Source organism: Physeter macrocephalus, unplaced genomic scaffold (assembly GCF_002837175.3).
Source record: "Physeter macrocephalus isolate SW-GA unplaced genomic scaffold, ASM283717v5 random_1679, whole genome shotgun sequence".
Classification (NCBI taxonomy): domain Eukaryota; kingdom Metazoa; phylum Chordata; class Mammalia; order Artiodactyla; family Physeteridae; genus Physeter; species Physeter macrocephalus.
This window is the reverse complement of record NW_021146422.1, coordinates 1-22291: the sequence shown is the minus strand read 5'-3', so window position 1 is coordinate 22291 and position 22291 is coordinate 1. Positions and strand designations below refer to the sequence as shown.

Genomic DNA, 22291 nt, shown 5'->3' with positions numbered 1-22291 from the left:
AAAAAGAATCAGTAGAACTCTACCTGAGGGTTCAGTGAATATGGGAATTAAAAAGCTCACAGCTCATCACAGGAACCCATGGCTGGTGGAAAGAAGAGGACTAGCTCCACATTGCCCAGTTTTGTAATGCAAAGACTTTTCAAAACTCACTCGAAGTTCCGTGCACTTCATTAACTTCTCTGCTGTTCTTTGTACAAATACAGACAGGAGGAAAAAATATCCAACAACCCTCTGAGGATCACAGCTGGATAAAAGACTATAAATGTGTTTGTGCTGCCACAAACAGGTTTCCACACTAGAATTCAACCTTGCTAGTAATTCTGAGAGGTACCCCCACCCCTGCCTGGCCTGGAGGTAAAGTGATGTCTTTGGGCTACAGTTAAACTCAAACCCCACAGAGAGTCCTCTCCTGCTCACTTGAGCTTATTTCAAAAAGAGCCTCACGCAGAGCCCAAATAGGTTCAGGCACTGAGTCCCCGCCACCTGCCTCCCCCGCCCTGCTGTTACTAAGTCTTTTGTCCTTTCAAGACCGGGAAACATTTTCTGGGAGATACCCTGGTACGATCTGTCAGAAAACAGGGGAAGGGCAAAGATTAAACACCAAAGCTACTAACATACAGAAAAGCAAACGTAATTAGGGAGAAAGGAATAGTCACCATGTGTTTGTGTTAACAAAGGTACCATCCACTTCGAGGAACCCAGACATCAGTTCTGTTCCCCAGCCAGTGTTTATCTTTGCATGTCTCTCATCTGTAATACCACTAAGTATTACGCAGCAATGAGCAGAGGAAATGGGTCAGTCTCTGGCTTTCAAGTAGTTTAATGAGCATTTAGTACAGGACTGCAAAAGGGAAAGGAGTAGTTCTTTGAATGAGTGAGTCAAGTTTTCCTTTACTTAGAAAATTTCATCAATCTGCAAGGTGTACTTGGAATTTGCTTATTGTGAATTCAGCAACAGCTGTATATAACAGCCAAGTTCCTTTTTGCTGATCAATGGTTTCTTCTTTTGTCAGTGCCCATTATACCCCTCAGTGTCTTTTGCCTCCCACACAAAACTTCGTCTTTATTCTTATTTGCTGAGACTAGATTTAGAATTAAAGGCTTAAAGGATGAGGATTTTGATAACTGTAAGTGGCAGGCAGAGAAAAGAGTCACCTTCTTATTCTTCTTAACTGTTGTTGAGTCATGGGAAAAACAGTCAGCTAGCGACCTGTGCATGCGTCCTGGGCATGGTGACAAATCTGCAACACCAAAGTGCCTTTCTGAAATTTGGTCTAGGACTTGCACTGAATACAATGTCCTCCTCTTTCAGGAAACTGGCAGGGGGACAGCTGTACTCCTGTCCTGTCTCTTGGGAGGCTAGCATTATGCAGAGGTGCTCTTATAAGTGTCACTCATTGAATGGCAATGCAGCTGGCCATGTTGTACTCCCTGGGGACTTGAAGTCAAAGGAAGAGCACAGTGGAGGTGGGAAAACAAACTTTTTTTTTTTCCTGCTCTGGTGACTTAAAACTGTGGCACCTTAAAACAAAAATGCAGGGACTTCCTTGGTGGTCCAGTGGTTAAGAATCCGTCTTCCAATGCAGGGGACATGGGTTCAATCCCTGGTCGGGGAACTGGGATCCCACATGCCACGTGGCAACTAAGCCCTCAGGCTGCAACTACTGAGCCCACAATGAAGAGCCTGCGCACCGCAATGAACACCCAGCGCAGCCAAAGATAAAAAACAAAAACAAACAAACAAACAAACCCCAGAAAACAAGAATGCATTTCCAGGAGCCTGTGCTGCATTATCATAGTAAATGCCATCATAACCTCAACTAGAATTTTCCACCAGATTGGTCTGCTTAACTACACACCCAAGGAACTGTTGTGTATGCGCTGGGGGTGGGACAGGAAAGTTCAGAGATGGATTTCAGTACTCTACTCATAACTCAAAGCAAACAACATTCAGCTTCATCTATTCTCTATCACCATATCACTTGTAGAAGAAAAAATATACCCATTTCTGTTAAGAAGCAGGACACCTGCATTTCTAGGGAGCATCAAAGCAGACGGTTTCTTTTTATAAGCTATATAAAACCTTCAAGCAAATATTCTCTGCATGCCGCCTCCCTATTTACTGCTATCTGGGCTTAACATAAAGACACGTATAAATAGGTGAGTTCACTGCACTGTTCGAACAACTTTTTGTTCTTGTTCACGGGGATCAAAAGCTCATTAACTGATCTGTAGTTATTTCCACCCCAAGCAGTTACCAATCAAGCTGAGGTGATTAAAATCTTCCTCCTTAAACCAGGAACCAGGGGCCTCAAGTATGAGAAGTGCCTATACACAGAAATTTTCTATTGTGGCTGGTGGGAGCCAGGTGGGCATCCTGCCTTAGGGCAGGTGGTGGATTTTTTATACTTCCTCTAGGGCAACTTCCAGCCTTAGACTTCTTTGCTAAGAGGGGTCACCCAGAAAAGCTGAAATAGCAACAGACCAAATCTTTATAAGGTTCCCTCCACTGAGACACATCATCTTGACTGAGTTCACAGAAGAAATCCTTTACTTACTGTCATTTACATAGACAATATACACACAGACATTCAAGTGTGCTTAAATCAACCATCTTTTTCTAGGTAAGACTAAAAATTAAAAAATAAAAAGATAGGGGAAGTGAAAAGACAACCCACAGAATGGGAAAAAATACTTGCAAACCATATATCTGACAAGGGACTTGTATCTAGAATATATAAAGAACTTTTACAACTCAATAATAGAAAACCAAATAAGCTGATAAAAATTGGACAAAGGATCTGAACAGACATTTCTCCAAGAAAATATACAAATGGCCAAGAAGCACATGAAAAGATGTTCAGTATCGTTAGCTACCAGGCAAATGCAAATCAAAACCACAATGAGATAGCACTTCATAGCCATAGTATGGCTTTAATCAAGAAGACAGGTAACAGCAAGTATTGGAAAGGATGTGGAGAAATTGGAATGCTCATACACTGCTGGTGGGAATGTAAAATGATGCAGCCACTTTGGAAAATAGTCTGGCAGTTCTTCATAGGTTAAATATAAGAGTTACCATATGACCCAGTGATTTCACTCCTGGGTATATACCTAAGAGAAATGAAAACAGATATCCACACAAAAACTTGCACACAAGTATTCACAGCATGATTATTCACAACAGCAAAAAGAAGAAACAACCCAAATATCCATCAACTGATGAATGGACTACAAAAATATGGTAGAGCCATACACAGAATAGTATTCAGCCATAAAAAGGAATGAAGCACCAACAAATCCTAGAAGGATGAACCTGGAAAACTCACTGAGCCCTTTTGAGTAACACTTGTACTTTCACTCAGAGCTTAATAAAAAACAGTGTTTCATTCAACACACAGTAGTGACAATTAGAATTCCTTTTCAGTTCAAATCAGGTAATTTATTTGTCCTTATGATTTGGCTTTAAAAAAATTCTCTTGGAAACATACTTGATTAAGAATTTTAAAAAGACTAACATGAATCTCATCTCCAGATTAAAATGAAGGCTGTACCTAAATATGGCTTTTGCACATTTAAACATGTAAAAAAACACACAACTCATTTACAAAGGCCCCAAACCGCCCTAATGTACTAGTGGAGCCCATCTGTAAAGTACTTTGAGAGCCTTAAGGAACAGCAGGAGATTGATGAGATTTTAACTGCATCCTACCTTTCACTTAGTATGGTAATTAATTTTGGGACAAGCCCGAAACGAAAAATTTCCTACAACAGTACCACTAAGTACTTGCCTTAAATTACACAAAAACTGTTACCTCTGAGAAATATTACCTCTCTTTCCGGTTTTAATATTTCTGACGCTTCCTTTCTCAACCAAAGCCATCTGGGTCACAAACATTTTGTGAGTAAACAACTCATACCAAGTATTAGTCTTATATTTTTAAACAGCGATTATCCCTTATCTTTGAACTAAAGCACTCATTTCATAAAAATTGGCCCCGGAGCCCCACATTAATTTGACGAAGCATGCATGTGAAATTGAGTTAAAGTTAAATGTTACTAGACCCTTCCTGTTTGAGTGGACCATTTAAAAACAATACTACACACCCAGATTCCAACACAACACAGCAAATGCAAAAATAAATGAAATACACACAAAACCAAATTAGGTTTGTTTATTGTTGAGTTATTTTACTATTGAGGGGGCAGAGTGAAGGGAGGGAGTCCAGATGCTGTCACCTCCAGTTCTTCAGTGCCAGGTTTCCAAGCACTTGGAAGGTCAGAAACAAAAGATGTATAAGAGAATGTTAAAACAAATGTATTTTAATTCACCACTTGCCTGATACTATTCTAATGACGAGCTAATCAACACAACAAAACCAGAAAAATCACCTCCTTAAAAGTTCAAACAGTATAGATTTTCTGCATGGCAGTGTTCTACTGTGTGTGTGAAACCTTTGTTATGACTCACTGAAAATTAAATATGCAAAACTCCAAGCCGAGCTTAGTTTTGCCTGTGCACAGAGACCTTTTTACTCTCATTCTTCGAAAACCTCATTTTGGATCATGCTGCCAACACCAGAGAGAGGAAAGCCGGCCAACAATTCCAAATATAACATGCGGAGGCAAATGCTACAGAAATCTGTCTGACGGGAAGCGACCATGCTGAGGTCTGCTAAGGTAGATGCACTTCTCAACCAGACCGTTCTGGTCCCTCAGACTGTTTGCAGCAAAATGCAATCAGAGGAAACCATCCAGGTTCCAGTCAGCCTCATTACCGATGTCTATGGTATTCACTTTATCAGTGAGAACAATCCTATCCATCTCAAACAGAAAGATGGGTCGGCGGCAACCAGAGCTCCACCAGTTAGTCTAATTTTTTTTTTTTTAAGGCCAATTTTTAGAGACCAGTCCATGGAGATCAGTATTTTCGGAAAGCTCAACTTATGGCACCACAATTATGATAAAGGTCAGGTTCCCCAGGGAACACTTAAAAACATCTCTTCCTAATTCTCTAGGAGCAGGTTTAGTAACCCCTAACCCCACTCTGAATAATTGATAAGCCAGTTAAACTTGGATAAAATGATTATACTATCACTTAAACAAATATGAAGACATCAGCTCAAGTTTAATTCTTCAGTGAGTTCATGGTACTGATCACAGGACAATTCATTCCCTCACCCAGAAGATCATCAGAGAAAACCCAGAAATAGGGCTCCCAGTCTAACTGGGAAGAAAGGACTGTTCCTCATACAGAGCCCTGGCCCCTGAGATAAGACAAGACAATTAATACAGCTTATGTGACCAATCATTTCCTCCAGTAGATTATGTTAGGAAAAATCCCCTGTGGTTATGGCCATGTCACTAAGCCCAGGAGGTAAAGCTTGCCTAGAATCACTTCGGGAGCATTTTACTAGATGCTGTTCACTGGGAGGCAAGCTGGCAAGGCCACCAGAGACTGAAAGAGGACTTGTCTCACAGAATTTTGAACGGAGACCCACAGCAGCACTGCAATTATGACCTACAGGGTTTGCAAAATGCCATCTTTACTTTTGAACATTCTGTACATAAGGAAAATTATCATTACTATGCTTACCTAAATAATCCAGTCTTAGTCAGTTAAAAAGGGAAGCAAGAGAAAATATAGTCACACCTCCTAACCTCACTCCCACACGACACAAATAAACAATAACGGGACAAATTACCATGAGCACACCCAGGAATCAAAATTTTCTGACACCATTAAGTGCTTGACCTAACTACTCGGGTTGAGATGGTTAATGAAATACTTCACTTGGGCTAGAAAGAGTGTGGGGTAGGAGGCAGGAAAGTGGGGTAAGCCTCACCTGAAAGAAGGGTTCCTGCCTTTGTACCAATATCTGCAACGTTTTGTGATTTATGTAACTACTCAGGTAAGTCAATGATACATTCAGTACTGGCATCTTCAAAGAGGGAACTGGAGATGTGAAACAAGTTCTGCCTCATTTACTAGGATTCTCAAAGCTCTGATTACCAGTTCCCATTCATGGTCCTAAAAAAATAGTAGTCAATGAAATGCACAGTCTGAATCTCACTAACAGCTAGAAACCCCTCCCTCTCTCCTACCAGCTAAAGTAGAACTGTTAATTGTTACAATTTGACAAGACTTGAACTCATCAAATTCAAAGATTCAGGGGTTAGGTTTTATAGTTTGAAAGCCCAATCTCAGGCAAAACAGCACACTTTTTCTATGCCTGAAGTTTCTAATAAACAATTTCAGCTTTATTAAACAAACACTAATAAAGAGCTTACAAAATTCTCACTCAGTATGGGAATCACTATTCTTGGTAAACGGTAACTTCATTCTACAGGTAAAACGTTAACCCACGTTTTATATCAAGAAGTCTACAATTCAGTCTTAGTATGTATCAAACAAGCACAATAAAAAAAACCATAAGCAACAGGGAATAACTGGTAAGCAACACAACACATCCAGGTACAAATCTCTTCTGTGCTCAAAAACAGCACAAGAAACTTGACAGGAGATTTTTTTTTTCCAGGTGGATTACACCTTATACCAACAGGAAGCAAAGGTTAAAAACCACAGAACCTTACTGCTCGCATTAATCACTTCACAATAAAAATTTTAAAGCCATTGGCAAAGCTTCCTCCAGGATAATGATTTTTGTCCCTGCAACATTACAAGCCAAGATGGGGTGCTCTCCTGGGCAAAGGAATCTTGGGAACGGTAATGGACGCTTCCTACAAAACTTCTGACCACAGACTTAATTTGCCCAGTATCAGTCATCTGTCTAATAAGTGCTCCAAAACCTGCAATTAGTACAAATATACAGTGGGCACTATTCCACCAACCGAGAAACGGAATGTGAATGGAACTGTGTAGAGCTTAAGGAAAACTTCACTTTTTTTTTTTTTTTTTTTTTTAAACAGAGAGCTAAAAAAGGCAACATCAAAAACGGGTGGGAACAAACAGAACAGCCCCTCTCCTTCCCGCTCTCTCCAGCCATCTCCTCTCATAAAGGTCTGCCTCAGTCAACTGTTGCTGAACAGAACAAGACCATCAGAACAAGATGCAATCGGGGTCCCGGCGCAGATGTGGGATTTTTGTGGAGGGCAGAGGTGATTTCTCCAGGCAGAACCTGGAGTTTAAACTCTTCTTGGCCGGATTGTTCTGGGCTGAGCTGCAGAGGAGGATCAAGCAGCGGGCGACCAACGCTGGTCCCTCCCTCCCTCTTCGGTCTCTCCCCTCCCTTCGCGTTCAGTAAGCGTCGCGGGAGGGGGTGCGGGGAAGCGCACAGCTTTTTTGCTCCGGTCCTTAAAAATGCCCTCGCGGAGCCACCACACACAATCCTAACCCCGGCAGCAAAGAATTCTGCAGCGAAGGGTTCGCCGATCCCGAGCGGAGAAGTGAAATCGGCGCCCAATGGCAATTTTAATTGTCTAACCCGGCCCGATTTCCCAAGAGGCGGCAGCGCGGGGCGGGGAGGGAAGAGGGAGGCAGCTCCGACAGGCAACAGGGGGCAAGCGGCGGCAGAGAAAGGGGACTAAAGCGGCAAGATCCCAGCCCCGGCCCCCGAGGAGCTTCCGCAGAAAGGACCCCGAGGCAACCCCCACCGTTCCCCGGGAGACGTTTGCAAATCATATATGCAGCCAAAATGGCGCTGAGAATAAAAATATAATTTAAAGGCAGGTCGCCATATTGTAAACAGAGAGGCAAAGAGAAGAGGCGGACTCGAGAGACACCCTCCATGATTTCTTCCACAGCCGGGAGCGCCCGGGCGCCGGGTCCCGCGGGTCTGGACCAGGGCAGCTCCGTCCGCCGAGGGCTCCGCACACCCACCGCGAGGACAGCCCAGCCAGGCAGGAGCCCGAGGGCGGCGGGCGCGCGGGGAGGCGAGCGGCTCAGGGCCCGGAGCTCCTCCCCTTCCTCCCCGCCACCGTCGGCCGTGCCCCACGGGCTCAGTCCCGGCTCCTCAGCGACTTCCAATCCCAGATGGGGCTCTCCTCACCCCTCCCAACCCCTACCTCGGGGTCCGGACCCACAGCTGCTCCTCCCCCCCCAAACGGCTGGATCCGGGCAGCACCTGGGGGCGGGGAGGTGCTGGCCCCAGCGGCTGCAGAAAGCTAGCGGCTGCAAGCGCCCGTTATTTCGGCAGCCAGGGGTAGGCCGGGTGAAGGAATGTTCCGAGAAGGGTCCGCCAAGGGGCTCCGGAGGGGTCCCCAGACCTTACCAGCACTGGAGATGGAAGGCGGCCGGGCAGTGGTCACAGCACAGGAGATCCCCACCTTCTTTGCAGCTATCGCAGCTGTCGTGGTTGGTGGCCCTACCGCTTCGCCGGGGCTCCTTCTCAGGCTTCCGACTCCGCTTTTCTGCCTCGTCCGTCTTTGGGGGAGCCAGCAGAGCTTGGATTTGCTGCACACACATACAAATGGCGTGTGTGCACACTCGGAGGTCCCGGGCGGTCCGTCGCCCCCCCGGCGCGGCTTCTCCGTCACCCACCCCTCTCCCCCCTTTTGTCCTTCTTCCTCCCATCCAGCCTGCTCCCAGAACCTCTCAGCCCCCGGAACCAGGGGGAGCCCAACCTAACCGCGTTCCTGCAGCACAACAACGAGAACGGCTTCTTCCAAATGGGGAGGATCAGAGTAGGGGGATGGGGAGAGGGTGCGCGGTTCCCTTCTCGCCACTTCCTTGTATGGACAGTGGGGGACTCCAAAGCCAGGCTCGGGAGAGGCCTGAAGCCCAGTACCCGGACGTGCTGGGGGAAGCACAAAGGGGCCGACAAGAAGGGGGTGGGGAGGCCCGCCGGTGCAACGAGATGGAGTGGGTTGGCGCCTCGGGAGAGCGAATCGAGGGCGGCGGGTAGGTGAAACTGCTGCAAACGTCCTCGGCGGCTGAGCGTAGCCCCCCGAGTTGCAAAGATGGGAGGGAGAGTCTGGGTGAGGAAGAGCCCCCCCGCCGCCTCCCCCGGCCCTCTTGCGCTGCGAGCTCAGGGCCGGCTTTGTGGGGCGGAGGGCGGAGGTTCCCTCCCGGCGCTGGGGGAAGGGGATGAGGAGGGCCACTCTTACCTCCATCAGCCCCCCCGACGTGTCCAAGTCGTACACGATCGTCTTGGTCTCCATTTTCTCCCACATTCATCCACCTCCCGGGCTGGGCGCTCTCTGCTCTGGCCCCCCCAACCCCGGGGGGAGGGGGGAAACGGGGGGAGGGGGTGCTCCTGACCCCGGCCCCCCTTCTTTTTTCCAAACACGGGTCCCGACTTCCTCGCCCTGGCACCCCCCCACCCCCCGGCCCCCAGTCCCCGGGACGGCAGCGTCCTCCCCACGGGCCGTGAGGGGGGAGCGGCCCCTCAGCCCCGGCCCGGCGTCTGGCTGCACGGTGGGTCCCGGCTCCGGGGGTCAGGCCTCGGCGGGGCCTAGTCCCACAGGCTAAAGCCGGTGCTGGCGACCGCTGGTCCGGCCGGGAAAGCTGGCGGGCGCTGCCATCCCGGGGTTGGGGGGATCGGAGTGGGGGTGAGAGGTTAGGTGAGGTTGTGGTACGTGAGGTGACTGCGGGGAGGGTGATGGGGGGTGGTCCCCGGGCTCCGCCTCTCGCCGCCGCCGCCGTCTGCGTCCCGGCTGCCGCGCACTTGGCGCAAACTTACCGCGAGCGCCCGCAAAGCCACCCGCGCAGGCGCCCCGGGATCGCCGCTCGCCGCGCGCAACCGCAGTGACAGCCGGCGGCCGGGCTCCCGCGCAGCCGCAGTGAGGGGGTACCCCCCAGCGCGCAGCCGCGCTGGCATTCGTCTGGAGAGCCGAAGCCCCGCCTTTCTGCCCTGCGCCAGCGTACTGAGAGAAAAGGGCGGGACTTGAGGTCTCGCGCAGGCGCCTGGGAGAGCTCCTAAGGGTCATAGCGCAGCCGCAGGAACATGGGGATGCTTCATCCATTGGCGTTTGAGTATAGACCAAGACTACTCTGTTCCCGCGCAGGCGTGTTGAGGATGCTCCCCTCCCGCCCCACAGCAACACAGCCGGCTCCGCGCAGGCGTATTGTCACCTGCAGGCCCTAACAAGAATGCTTCTCCTTTCGCCATTTTGGTAGTGGGATATAAACCACCGTGTCCTTGGAGTCCTCAGGCATGAACAGAAAGGAGCAAAGTGTGGTGTTGGCTAGAGCTGGTAGGCTGTCGGTGACAGCAAGTACTCCTAGGGATGTTGTACTGGACTCTTTGGTTCCAGCGTCAGGTGTGGCTGGACCAGGCGCCATATTGGTAAAGAGAAAAGAAAAGCCATCGCGACGGAAAACTGCTTTTGGTGTCGGGTTGGATGGCTACTGTTCCCTCTTCCCTCCCGCTCCCAGCAGTAAATTTTAGCCTGAGCATTCCTGCCTTTCATGGTGATGAAAGGAGAGGTCAGCCTGCCCGTTACTACCCTTTCTTGATCACTGTCCCTGAGAATTGCTTTCCATAGAGGGAGCCAAAAGCGAAGTTTGTAATGCTGACAACGCCCAGCTACCTGCCTACCGTGGACTTCAATTCCCAGTTGGCAATGCGCAAAGGGTCCAAAGGGCGAACGGGAGCGCATTGCATCCTGGGAGCAAGAATCGCGATGGCGCTGGTGGGTTGTGGGGGCCGTAGTTCCGTGTGCATGCGATGCAGTGGACGGTAGCATGGACTCGGGGAAGAGTGATTTGCCTGACGGAAAGAGATACTTTTCAGAGCTGCTGTGCTGCATTCTGGGATTTGTAGTCTGAAAGGCCTCACCTCGAATTCTAGGCGGGGCTTCACGCTCTCCACGGCGCCCGCCCCTGCCCTTGGTACCATCTACAGAGACTACCAGTTATCTCTGCCTGACTGTAGATGAAGCGGTGGGGAAGAGAGTGGCATCATTGTGCCTGACACTAGGTGTTTAGTTGGCGTTGTTACCAGGTAGCTCTGTCCTGGCTCACTTTTGATGTTAAGGTGTACTTAGCATTCTCAGAAGCCTAAAACTGGAAAGGGCTTAAAAACCATCTCCGTTAATCTCCTCACTTCCAGACGCACAAAGAAGAGCGGTGATTTGCCTCGTTCACCTAGTGAATTTATGGCAGACCTAGGAATGAAACAGCTTTCTTCATTCCCAGGCTAGGATACTGTCTAACTGCCTGTGAGGAGTTGCTGCTTTTTCGGGGAGAGTAAGGAGGATGATTGGATAGGGTGGGGATGTCGGTGTGTGGTCTTAGGTTTCCGTTTTTCTGACTTTCCTAATGATCCTGTTGTTGCCTGGGAAGAACGATAAAGTCCTGGGCCTTATTGATCCAGCAGGGGAGTATATCATGTAGATCGGCCCTCTCTGCCCTCTACCAGCCTCAGCAAACAAGAAATCTTAGTGGCTATGGGCCAGAGATGTGGCCCTCAGAGACAGGAGGGCTGAGCTAGAAGTATGGAAGTGGCCGGACCTCATCTCTTCTTAGGCTGTATTTCATGCCACAGACCCTCAGAAATGGATACATCATGTGCCCTCTCCCACTGGCGTCCTTCCTACTGCTCAGGGCCCAGCTGTGTTGCTGTGTCAGCCTGAAGGTATTATGGGGCAGAAAAGTAAGCCATTGGCACATGTCCAAAGAGCCAGGCTTTGCTTTGATCGCAACACCATCATTGCTGTTGAGAACAGGCATAGGCATTAATGGGCTAAAGAGGGAAATAATACTTGGCTCTGTTGACAAGTGCCAGGGGAACTAATCACTCCACAAACCTTCCTCTCAGAACTTGGAGGATGAGGTCAGCCCAGTGGGGCGAGTAGTTGGTGCCACCTTGGAGAGCTCCAGCCCTGGCTGTTCCAGGGGGATTGAGGAGAGAGAGCAGGTGGGTTACAGATGCCTTCAGAAGTGACCTCTTGTGGCTAATTTAGGCACTGCATTCTGCATAGACTGCAGCCTCTCCATCCTTCAAGGTGGCTTGTGGTAGAACCAGGAGGTGGGCAGCCATGAGTGGTCAAGACCTCCCCGCTGGATGACTGTAGAAGTTCTGGTTGCTGCTACTATTTCCTTCAGAGATTTTGTGTCATTTGGCTTCTGAGTGCCCTTAACTCCCTGTTGCCTCCCTCTTGCTCTTACTCTGGAGAGCAGCCATGCAGAGCATACCTCTAAGCATGGATGTATAATGGGGACCAAGGCTGGCTAAACACATCTCAGGAGGTGCTGGGGGCCATAGGGAAGGGGCATAGAGGCTGGGAGGGACCAAACATGGCAAACTTAAGCACATCCACTTCAGTCACCTCTTTCTGGAATCCATGGATACAGCTTTTGTTAAAATAGGAGCCAGGCCCCTACGCTGCATTGCCTCTGCGCTTGACAGTCTGGATGTTCTCCGAGGACAAGACAGACTAGAGCCTCATGTTCAGGGGTTCAGTCTCTGATTCCTATTCCAATTTCCTAAGCCTTGCTAGCTGGAAGGAAGCGAAAGAAGAGAGGCGTCAGGCTTCCTGGGCTTTTTCAGCAATACAGTGGCTTAGAGGACAGGCTTGGGAATGTGCCAGCCTGCAGTTCTGGACCTAGCAAAGAGGAGGAAATGAAGCATTGGGATTGATGAGCATTTGAGTTCCTGGGCTCCCATACCCCTGTGGCACCAGCAATTGGGACCTCTCATTTCACATGCCATCTGTTGCACTGACCTTGTTGGGACAGTAGTCCCTGAAGCACTGGCACGTGACTGTGTTTTTTCTGTTGTTGTTGTTGTATTTTTTTTGGCTGCGCCACGCAGCTTGCAGAATCTTAGTTCCCTGACCAGGGATTGAACCCAGGCCACCACATTGAAAGTGCTGTGTCCCAACCGCTGGACCACCAGGGAATTCCCATGACTGGTTTTTGATAAAATCTGGATATGATCAGTTGGTAGGTCCAGCATGCCTTCTGGTCCTAAAGGCCACATCCCATTTATCTCCCACCTTCCTTCCCACCAAGAAAGTACCATCCACCAGGCCATCGCTTGTTTTTTTTCAAAAACACCATTTTAATAAGGAAACAACAGAAATAGAAGATTGTTCTCTGGCTGGAGCCCAGACGCCGTATAATACATTACATGTACAAAGTGGCCTGCAGCCAGCTCCTGGGCCTCTCCCTGGGGCGCTCCGACCCCCTGTTCCATGCCAAATTCCTGGACCCTTGGACCTCTGCTCCTCTCCAGAATATGCCTGCCCACTCCCCTTATCCCAAAACGCAGTGGCCAGGAGGGAAGCCTGACAGGGGGCTGGGGTTGGAGGAGGGGCTAGTGGGAAAGAGGATGTTTGTAACAGCCAGACTGACATCAGGGGAAGGTCTCCCTCTCTTCAGGGTGCAGGGCTGCCAGGGGAGCAGTGGGGTGTCCTGCTTTGGTGTGAAGCATGAGTGGTGTGGCCTAGGGAAAACCCAACCTGAGCTTGGGGTAGAGTCCCTAAACCCCTTAGGATCCCTTAGAATTACTGCCTCCCCCAGGAAGGGAAAGAAGGCAGAACTGACCATTCCCAGGGCCTTAGAGAAAGACTAGAGACCCCCCCCCCTCCCCCGAGGGGGCTGATGTCAGCATGTCAGGACTACCCAGAGGTCACTGTTGAGAGCAGTTTTGGCCACTGGTGATGGCCCTGTGAGGAGCACCCTGGCACAGTTTCCGCCACTGTCAAGTTAACCCTGCTGCAGGGTGCTACGTGCCAGGGCTGGATGGTGGTCACGTGGAGAGAGGTGCTCCTGCTCTGCCTGTGAATTCCAGGCTGGAGGTCCAGGGCACGAAAGAGAGTCAGGAGAACGCTGGTTCTTGATGCCTGTGCCCCAGCTGTGTTCTGCCTAGAGGCAGATGCCCCTGACTTGGACCCAAGGAAGGGCCCTAAGTGGGCAGTGGTACCAAGAAAATAGGCCCTGGCGGGCATTGCAGGCGGGAAGAGCACAACTTCTTGAGGGACTGGTGGCATCTCTTCCCAGGTGGTATGTACAGGAGGTGGAGGGACAGCAGGAAGCTGGGAGCTCTGCTGCTGGGCTGCGATGCAGGGCTGAGCCGGCTTCCCCAGGCTGCCCCACCTAGATGGAGACTTCATATTCTCTCGTCTCCTGCAAAGGAAAGAGACTGCTGGGAGTTGGAAACTTGTAAAAGGTTCGCCAGTCCATAATCCACCTTCCCAAGGGAAAGGGAAAGGGAAAGAGAGAGAGGGCTTGGCAGGACCCTCAGGGGTACCTGCCCAAGGGAGCATAGGATTGGGTCCTGATTAGGGTGTCAAGCCTGGCATGGGTACTTACTCCAGTCTCGTAAGTCGGATTGTCAAATGCTGACTCCACGGTGATGCGGTCATAAGGGCGGGGTCGTGTTCGGGGCAGCTGCAGGGGGCTTTTCCCCTGGAGCCTGTGCGGCAGAGAAGCCTGTGAGTCAGGAGTGCTGGGCAGGAGTGAGGCAGGGGTGCAGGGCAGGAAGGGAAGCCAGACTCACCTGGAGAAGTAGAGGTACACACCTCCCACCAAGAGCGCCATTGCCACCAGCGGCAAGAAGATGGCAGCTGCAATGTGAGCAGCATCCAGGGTGCTGGAGGCAGCGGGCGCCTTGGCAACTGAAAGCACAGAGGATGGGATTGGGGCAGAGGCCTGGGTCCCACATCCCCTCACCTCTGCCCAGGGGCATCCAGCCACCAGCTCCCTCTAGCTGGCTGGGGGCAGGGAAGGAGCTTTTTGCCCCGCTAGTCCCAGACCTCTCTCTTTCTCTGCCCTCCCTCCTCAGAGAACCCATGGCCTGGGAGCTGTGAGAACTAGGGGCAGGGAGATTATTTCCCTGGCCCTCAAGGTTGGGGGCTCACCATCCAGGCTGCGGCCGCTGTAGAAGCCATCCAGAGAGGCTGGAACAAGAGGGGAGGGCCAAGGGCAGTGGATGAGCCCAAAGAACCAAACCACTAAGGTAGGGAGTGGGCTGATCATGGGAAGGATTTGTCCCAGGAGAGCCCATCCCAGAATTTGTCTTGGTGTCACCAGGTCAGAAGGATCTGGCAGAGACTGGGGAGACCAAGAATAACACGAAGGGGGCATGGGCAGGGGGTTCTGGTTCTCAGCACTTGACATCTTTGCCAGAGCAGCCCTACGGGCCAGGCAGAGGTTCCGGGGGTGGCAGGGCACTCACCAGCCCTACAGATGGGTGGGGGGTCACTCCAATGTGAGGGGTGTCCAGGCACACACTTAATGCTGGCCTGGCCCTTCAGCACGTAGCCAGGGGCACACGAGAAGTGGATAGTAGCCCCCGCTGGGTGCAGCTGCTTCTCAGGACTGCGGGCACCATTCTCGGGGGCGCTGAGGCCACGGCACGGCTTGAGATGTTCCACTGCAAAGCAGGCAGAGCCCAGTGAGGGTGCCAGGCCCCTAGCCTCCAGAGGCAGCATCTTCCCCTCCTCCTCATTTGAGACTTACGGAGACATTTGGGGGCCCGGTCGCTCCACTTGGGGCTGCTGGCTTGGCGGTCATGGCAGGTGAGGATGGCACTACCCGTCAGCACAAAACCCTGGTCACAGATGTACTGCACGGTGGCCCCCACGGGAAACTTGGGGCTAGATATGAGGCGTCGGCTGTGCTCCACATCCCCAGGGTCATGGCAGGAAGTCACTATGGGTGGGGGGTGATGGGGGGAAGTAGCCCAAGTAGAACTCAGCAAAAGCCAGTCCACGCTGGCTTTGTTCCAAGTCAGCCAACACCTTCAAGGCATATGGCTCCACCCCTATTTATTTGCCCCTACCATTTTGCTGGTGTATCTCCTCATTTGCCCCTTCCCATCCATCAGAGTCAACAAATACTGATTGGCCATATACCAGGAACGAGATACTTGGAGTACTTGACGGATGACCCTATGAGAAAGTATTATCCCATTTCACAGATGAGGAAATTGAGCCTATGAATACCAGCTAATAATGGCTGGAGTCTGGGTCAGCATCCAGGAGAGAGGCTTGTAGGTTGCGCTGGGGAGAATATGGGGAACAGGTACACTCACCCCTCTGGCAGGAGGGCAGGTCCTCACTCCAGGTTAGGTCCCACTGGCACATGAGGACACTGGATCCCACCACCTGGTAGCCAGGATAGCACTGGTAAGTGACGACAGTGCCGTGTACCAGCTCAGGCTGCGACGGGCTCTTCCAGCCATTGGGGATCTCAGGCAGCTCCGGACACGTGTCATTACGGGGCACCTCTGGGGGCAGCAAGATGCAGCCCGTCAGCAGCACCAAAGGGACTGTGCTAGCCTCCCTGACCCTGAGGGCACTCCGGCTCCTGCCAGTTTGTCCCGGGCCTAGCCTGGCCTAGGCAGGCTCAGCGATTCATGCCTTCCTGCTCAAGGGCCCCTCCTTGCCTGTCCCTGGCATCATTCTGTCTCCTAGATTCCAGGGTTGTCACCTAAGCTTTGGCCTTACTTCCAGAAGCATGTTGGCCAATTCCTCAGGGATTGGGTAGGGTGGGGAAAATTGTCATTTCTGTCAAAGATTGTTAGAAAGGCAGGAACGAACACCTTTCCTCAGTTCCCTATTTCTGTTATGAAGCTCTTGCTGCTGTCTACCCAAATCCCTCTTACTGCAAGGAGGCTTGCTTCCTCTCGCTGGGCCCTCAGGGAAGATGGAGCACAAGATTAGCTTCCTGAAGGTGAAACCTGGAGTTTCCCAGCTTCCCGTCATCAGATAAGAGCGCTCAGCCTCCTCATTGCCCTGGATTCTGACTTGCCATGGTTCGGGGTCTGCATCCTGGCATCCCTTTTCCCCCAGGCAGCAGGGTGGGGCAGGGGCAAGCTCACCAAAGAAGTGGATGACAAAGCCCTGCTGGTAGCCCAGCACTGAGGTCCCGGGGTCCGACTGGAACTGTATGGTGACGTCGGCCATGGAGGTAAAGAGCTTGAAGTGGCCATGGGGCCCAGAGTACTGGCCCAGGACCCGGGCTGTCAGGTCATCCCCATCGTAGAAGGTAAGCACGTCACCAGGGCCTATGCGCAGCCTGTGGAGGAGGACTGTCAGGGAGGGTGGGCCCGGGGACCCCAGGACGGGCTGGGTGAGAGATGTCCCCAGAGCTCAGGAGGTAGCTTGGCCGAGCCCAGTGGGCACTCACACTCGGACGTCCAGCATGATGCGCTTGTCTTCCTCCACGTGCACGCCCCAGATGCAGTCCTGCCCACGGCCGTAGGGCTCTGGCCAGTTGGGGGAGAGCACCACGCCGGCCGAGTCTGTGATCTCCCCACTGCACACAGCTGGAAGGCAGAGGAGGCGCATCCCCTCCACGTTCCCCCCGGTGCCGTGTCCTGGAGCTGCCACCGGCCCACAGGAGTGCCTACCCACTGCTCGGAGCCCCCCACCTCCTCCTCAGGGAGAAGCTTGAATCACACATGTCAGAGGGCCCCTGTGGTCCCAGGCCCTGTGGCTGGCTCCCTGGCGCCCACCCTGCTCCCTGCCCTGGCAGGCCCATCTACTGGTGCCTACTGACCTCGGCAGGCGGGCTCTGTCTCATTCCATTGGGGGTCATGAGGGTCAACGCACTCAATGATGATGGAGCCCTGCTCCAGGGTGTAGCCAGGGTCGCAGCTGAACTCCACGGTGGTACCCACAGGGTAGGAGGGTGCGCTGCTGCTGAAGTTGCCGTATTTGACAAAGGGCTCATAGCAATGGCCTTGCTGGAAGGCTGCAAACCACAGGGCCCAGCCCAGCTCAGCCTCGACTGGAGCAAACACGGGGGGCAGTTGTCCGCCTACTTCCCCCCGCAAGGCCTTTCTCTTCCTGACTGCATATATATGTCTGAGGTTTGGAGCAGAGGGCAGGGACAGCCCAGAGCATCCATCCTGATTGTGCTCAGGAGGCCATCTTGATTACCACTGTATTCCCAGTGCCTAGTTTGTGCTTAGTACACAGAGGGTGCTCAATAAATGTTTTTTGAATAATGAACACATGCATGCATGAGTGGTGCTAGAATGTCTCTTGTAGCAATTCTCCTTCCCTAAGGGTTGGGGCCATTTTTGTTCTTCAAACTCTAGAGAATTCATTCTCTTGGACCAGAGGTCCTAGGTCTAGGCAGGGGTCTCCTGAAAAGATGGAGTAGAATCCTGGACTTCAGGAGAGGGGTAGGGAGAGGGGACCTGGGTGGCAGGTGAGCAAGGGCTGAGTTGGAAGGCGTGATGATGGAATGGAGGCAGAGGGGGAGGGTGTGAGAAGAGACCCCAGGCTCAAGACCCCCACCTCCAGTTAGGTCCCAGCAGGCTCACCCTCATAGCGCAGGGCCATGCCTGCAGCCGCACCACTGCTGTCGGTACTGAGCTCCACAAAGAAGTGTCGGCCGGAGCTGAGCAGGCCCTCAATGGGCAGGTACTCCACCTCGTAGGAATCATACACAGGCGGGGCCTCCACATTGTCCCCATTGCGGATGATGAGCCTGGGCCAGGAGAGCGGCAGCTGCGTGGCTGGTCGCTGAGTTGAGTGGGGTGAGGCCCCAGGCTTGGGTACCATCCCTCCAGCAGAGTATTACCAGGCCAGGCACTGCTATCCCACCAGGATACCCCCTCACCTGTCGTCATCCTCTGCCAGGGAAACCTTCTCAAAGTGCAGGTGCAGCCGCTGGCCCTCGGGAGCCTCAAGCAGCCAGTGGCAGGTGAGGTTGATGCTGTAGTTGCCCGGGAAGCCGGGAGAGACGATACGGCCCGTGGTGGCATTGCGGATCACTCCACCGCAGGAAGCTGCGAGACAGGGGTGGGACGGTGGGCTGGGCTGGCCTGTGGGATCCCAGACAGCCTAACAAGCCTCTCTGCCCATCCCAGCTCTGTACCTTCTGCACGGGGCAGCAGGGAGCTTGCTTTCATGGCCCTGAAGGTCAATCCTTTGCCCCTGTGACCCTGCAGCTCCAGGCAGCCGACCTTCTAACCTTTCACACCTCTGGGATTCTTCATGTGCAACTCCCTTGACTAAGGTAGATCTTCCATTGCCTAGCCGTGTGGCCCTGGGTAAGTCACTTACCCTCTCTGCTGACTCCTCTGGGAGGCCGTCCCTGATTTCTCCTGCCCAGGTGAACTTTATTAATACCCCTTACCAGGGTATATCCGCTGCAGGGTATATCCAACCTTCTTGGGTATATCTGCTGTCTCTACCTCATGCCACTTTCCTAAACCAGTTGTTATTGGATATGTCCCTTACCTAGGCCCCCCTGGGCAGGGGCCAAGTCTTTTCAGGCCAGGCACAGAGTTGGTATTCAATGTTTGTTGAATAAAGTGAGTGAATGGATATTCAAAAAGAGAGTAGGGGCTTCCCTGGTGGCGCAGCGGTTGCGCGTCCGCCTGCCGATGCAGGGGAACCGGGTTCGCGCCCCGGTCCGGGAGGATCCCACATGCCGCGGAGCGGCTGGGCCCGTGAGCCGTGGCCGCTGGGCCTGCGCGTCCGGAGCCTGTGCTCCGCGACGGGAGAGGCCACGGCAGAGGGAGGCCCGCATACCACAAAAAAAAAAAAAAAAAAAAAAGAGAGTAGGACTAGATCAGGGATGACAAACACCGGGTATGCATGCCATCCACCTCCAAATCTTGTGCCCTTAGCAGGCATTGCTAGCCATGTGATGGTCTTGAACGCTGTCTGAAACAGCATCACTACCACTGTCATTTCTGGGCTGACCCCTTAGGGCCTTTCCAGCACTGGTCCCTCTGGCCTGGGACCGTCCTCTCTTCCTAATCAGAGGCTTAGCAGCTCTCCCATCCCCATCACTGAGGGCTGCTGAGTTAGTTAGCCACAGGCTCCTGGCAGTTAACTGGGGCCAGAGAAGGGGTCTCAGGCAACAGGAGTGTGGCTGGTTTCAGGCAGTGCTTTCCTCTCCTGGATACACAGCTCTGGACCCTGCCAGCTCTCGGAGACCAGGCTGCCATGGCCAAGACCCAGTGCCTTTGTCTCCAAGTGTTCAAGGCTGCAGAATATTTTAACCTAATAAAGCTCCCGGGGAAGGAGTTGTGGTGAGTTTCTTCTCTGCTTCTTTGCAGAGGGGGCAGACTCACCTTTCTGCTTGGTCTCAGAACGGAACTGCCCTTCAAATCTGATCATGCCCCATCCTTCACTTAAATTCCTCAGTGGCTGCCTATTACCCTCAGGATAAAGTCCGGGCTCAAGAGGGTGTTCAAGCCCTTTATAAACCACTCTCTCTTGACTCAGCTTCAGCCCTTCCCCGTACACCCTCTGCTTCAGGTGCACCTCACCATGTCCTCACTACAGTGTGCTGCCTCACACCTCCGCATCGTTGCAGGTGCTGTTCCAGGAATCCACTCCACTTCCCTGAGCTCTAACATGCTTGTCATCCTTCCCTGCCTTCTCCTTGGGAAGCTTTCCTTGTCTCCTTCCTCATTTTGGAGACGCTCTCCCTCCCTTGGATCCCCACTGTGCTGTGCCCCGAGTTCCCCCCATCACAGCTCCATCTGCACTGAACTTCCTGAGCTGCTTTCCAGTCTTCCCACCAGACAGAGAGCTCCTTGAGGGCAGAGCCCGTGTCTGGCTTATTCACCTCTGCTTATGCCTGGCACCTAGAAAGAGTTCATAGAATGAAATAAGTATCAAGAACCCAAGCTGCCTTTCACGCTGCAAACTAAACATTCCATCTCCCTTCTGTCAACAAGCCCCACTCCACTGGCAGCAATCTCAGACTCCCTGATCACCCAGGGCCAGAACCTGGGAGTCTCCTCCTTCCCCCCATTCCCTCAGCAGTGACTCTGGAAACACTTCCCTCCTCTTCATTCCCAAAGTCATTGTCTAAGTTCAAACCCTCTTGCCTGGCTGGCTGCCTAGCCTCCAGACACCACCCGGCTGTCTCTCCTGAGGAATAGTTCGGAGCCCCTCCCTCCCCATCTCACAAAACTTCAACAGCTCCCCACCCAGTGTCTTGGCCTGACATTCAAGGCCCTCCCACTACCCCCTCCACATGCCTCAGGCCTCAGCCAAACCTGGCTGTTTTCTGTGTCCCTAAATGCTCCCTCACCTTCTCACCTCTGTGTCACTGCCCACATTGTTCCCTCCACTGAAATGTCCAGGGACTTCCCTCGTGGCTCAGTGGTTAAGAATCCGCCTGCCAAGGCAGCGGTCACGGGTTCGAGCCCTGGTCTGGGAAGAACCCACATGCCGCAGAGCAACTAAGCCCGTGTGCCACAACTACCGAGCCCACGTGCCACAACTACTGAAGCCCGCACGCCTAGAGCCCGTGCTCTGCAACAAGAAGCCACAGCGATGAGAAGCCCGCGCACCGCAACAAAGAGTAGCCCCCGCTCGCCGCAACTAGAGAAAGCCCACGTGTATCAACGAAGACCCAACGCAGCCAAAAATTAAAAAATAAATAAATTTTAAAAATCAGTTACTATAATTTACCACATCAACAGATCAAAGGAAAAATCATATGATCATCTAAATAACAGCTGTATGAATAGTTAATACAACTCAACACTCATTAAAAAAAAAAAAAGAAAAGAAATGTCAAACCTTCAATGCTTACTTCCCCTAGGAAGCCTCCTAAGTACCCAGCTAAGAATGATTGCTTCCCCCCATCCCAGGTCACTCTGTCTCTTCACTGGTACTTTTTTTTTTTTTTTTTTGACTGTGCAGCTTGCTGGATCTTAGTTCCCCGACCAGGGATCGAATGTGGGCCCACAGCAGTGAAAGCACTGAGTCCTAACCACTGGACCACCAGGGAATTCCCTCTTCGTTGGTACTTTTAACTTCCTGCTCTGGAAGTTGGTGACCCATGTACTTTCTTTCACTCCCATTTCCTGGAACTTTGGGCTCCTTGAAGGCACAGTCCCTGTTTAATTCTGCTCTGTATACCTGTGGTGCCTCCATACAGTAAGTGCTCAATAAGTGCAGGTTGGGGGAATGCTACTGATGTGTGTGGCCATTTTCTGTCTTCCTTATGGAGAGCAAATGAAGGTGCCAGACAGCAACAGAGAGCAGGAATTAGCCCCCCACCTCACTCCCCTGTTCAGCACTGAGTCCCCTGGGGCTACTCACCAATGCAGACAGGCTCCTGAGAATCCCATAAGGGCTGGGTGGCGTTGAGACAGGTAAGGAGCCTGGCACCCTTCAGCTGGTAGCCAGTGGCGCAGTGGAAGCGGGCACTACCTCCTGGATGGAGGCTGGTGACAGTCACAGCTCCATAAGCTGGACGTCGGGGAAAGTGGCAGCTCAGGAGATAGGCTGCAGAGAGAGAATGGGTGATGTGTGTGTGTGTGTGTGTGTGTGTGTGTGTGTTGAGTGGGCTGAGTCATAGCCAGGGCAAAAGGGGCGTGTCCCAGCCTGCCTTGAGGTGTCAGAGGAAGCATCAGGAATTCCAGAAGAGATTCTGATGCCCTCCCCAGAAGGTGCC

General features: G+C 52.1%; 2 protein-coding genes across 3 annotated transcripts; both read right to left on the bottom strand.

The window, feature by feature from the left end:
* Positions 1–3978: 3978 nt before the first annotated feature.
* Positions 3979–9698, bottom strand: LOC114485352 (PHD finger protein 12-like). Of its 2 annotated transcripts, none has more exons than XM_028486637.2 (3): positions 9067–9698; positions 8232–8413; positions 3979–7181 (listed from the first exon to the last, which is right to left on the bottom strand). In XM_028486637.2, exons 1-3 carry the CDS (start codon positions 9130–9132, stop codon positions 7061–7063), a joined length of 369 nt encoding a protein of 122 aa, XP_028342438.1. In that variant the 5' UTR covers positions 9133–9698; the 3' UTR covers positions 3979–7060. The 2 variants fall into 2 exon arrangements, with proteins under 2 accessions (XP_028342438.1, XP_028342439.1); XM_028486638.2 differs by having other exon boundaries at positions 3979–4270.
* A 3246-nt stretch (positions 9699–12944) lies between these two features.
* Positions 12945–22122, bottom strand: LOC102977128 (seizure protein 6 homolog; the record flags this gene model as incomplete). The annotated part of the gene is made up of 13 exons (XM_055083432.1): positions 12945–14032; positions 14219–14321; positions 14406–14523; positions 14767–14805; positions 15084–15281; positions 15368–15559; positions 15942–16136; positions 16731–16927; positions 17039–17177; positions 17411–17605; positions 18183–18349; positions 18482–18650; positions 21937–22122. Coding segments are annotated over 13 exons (1928 nt in total), but the record flags the coding sequence as incomplete, so codon positions are not given.
* Positions 22123–22291: the final 169 nt, after the last annotated feature.

Excerpts from the sequence above, each read along its gene's own strand:
- LOC114485352 (XM_028486637.2), bottom strand. The coding sequence starts at position 9,132 with ATGTGGGAGAAAATGGAGACCAAGACGATCGTGTACGACTTGGACACG. Across the intron at positions 8,414-9,066 it reads CGTCGGGGGGGCTGATGGAG|CAAATCCAAGCTCTGCTGGC; the intron begins GTAAGAGTGGCC and ends ATGTGTGTGCAG. Across the intron at positions 7,182-8,231 it reads GCCTTCCATCTCCAGTGCTG|CTCAGCCCAGAACAATCCGG; the intron begins GTAAGGTCTGGG and ends CCTCCTCTGCAG.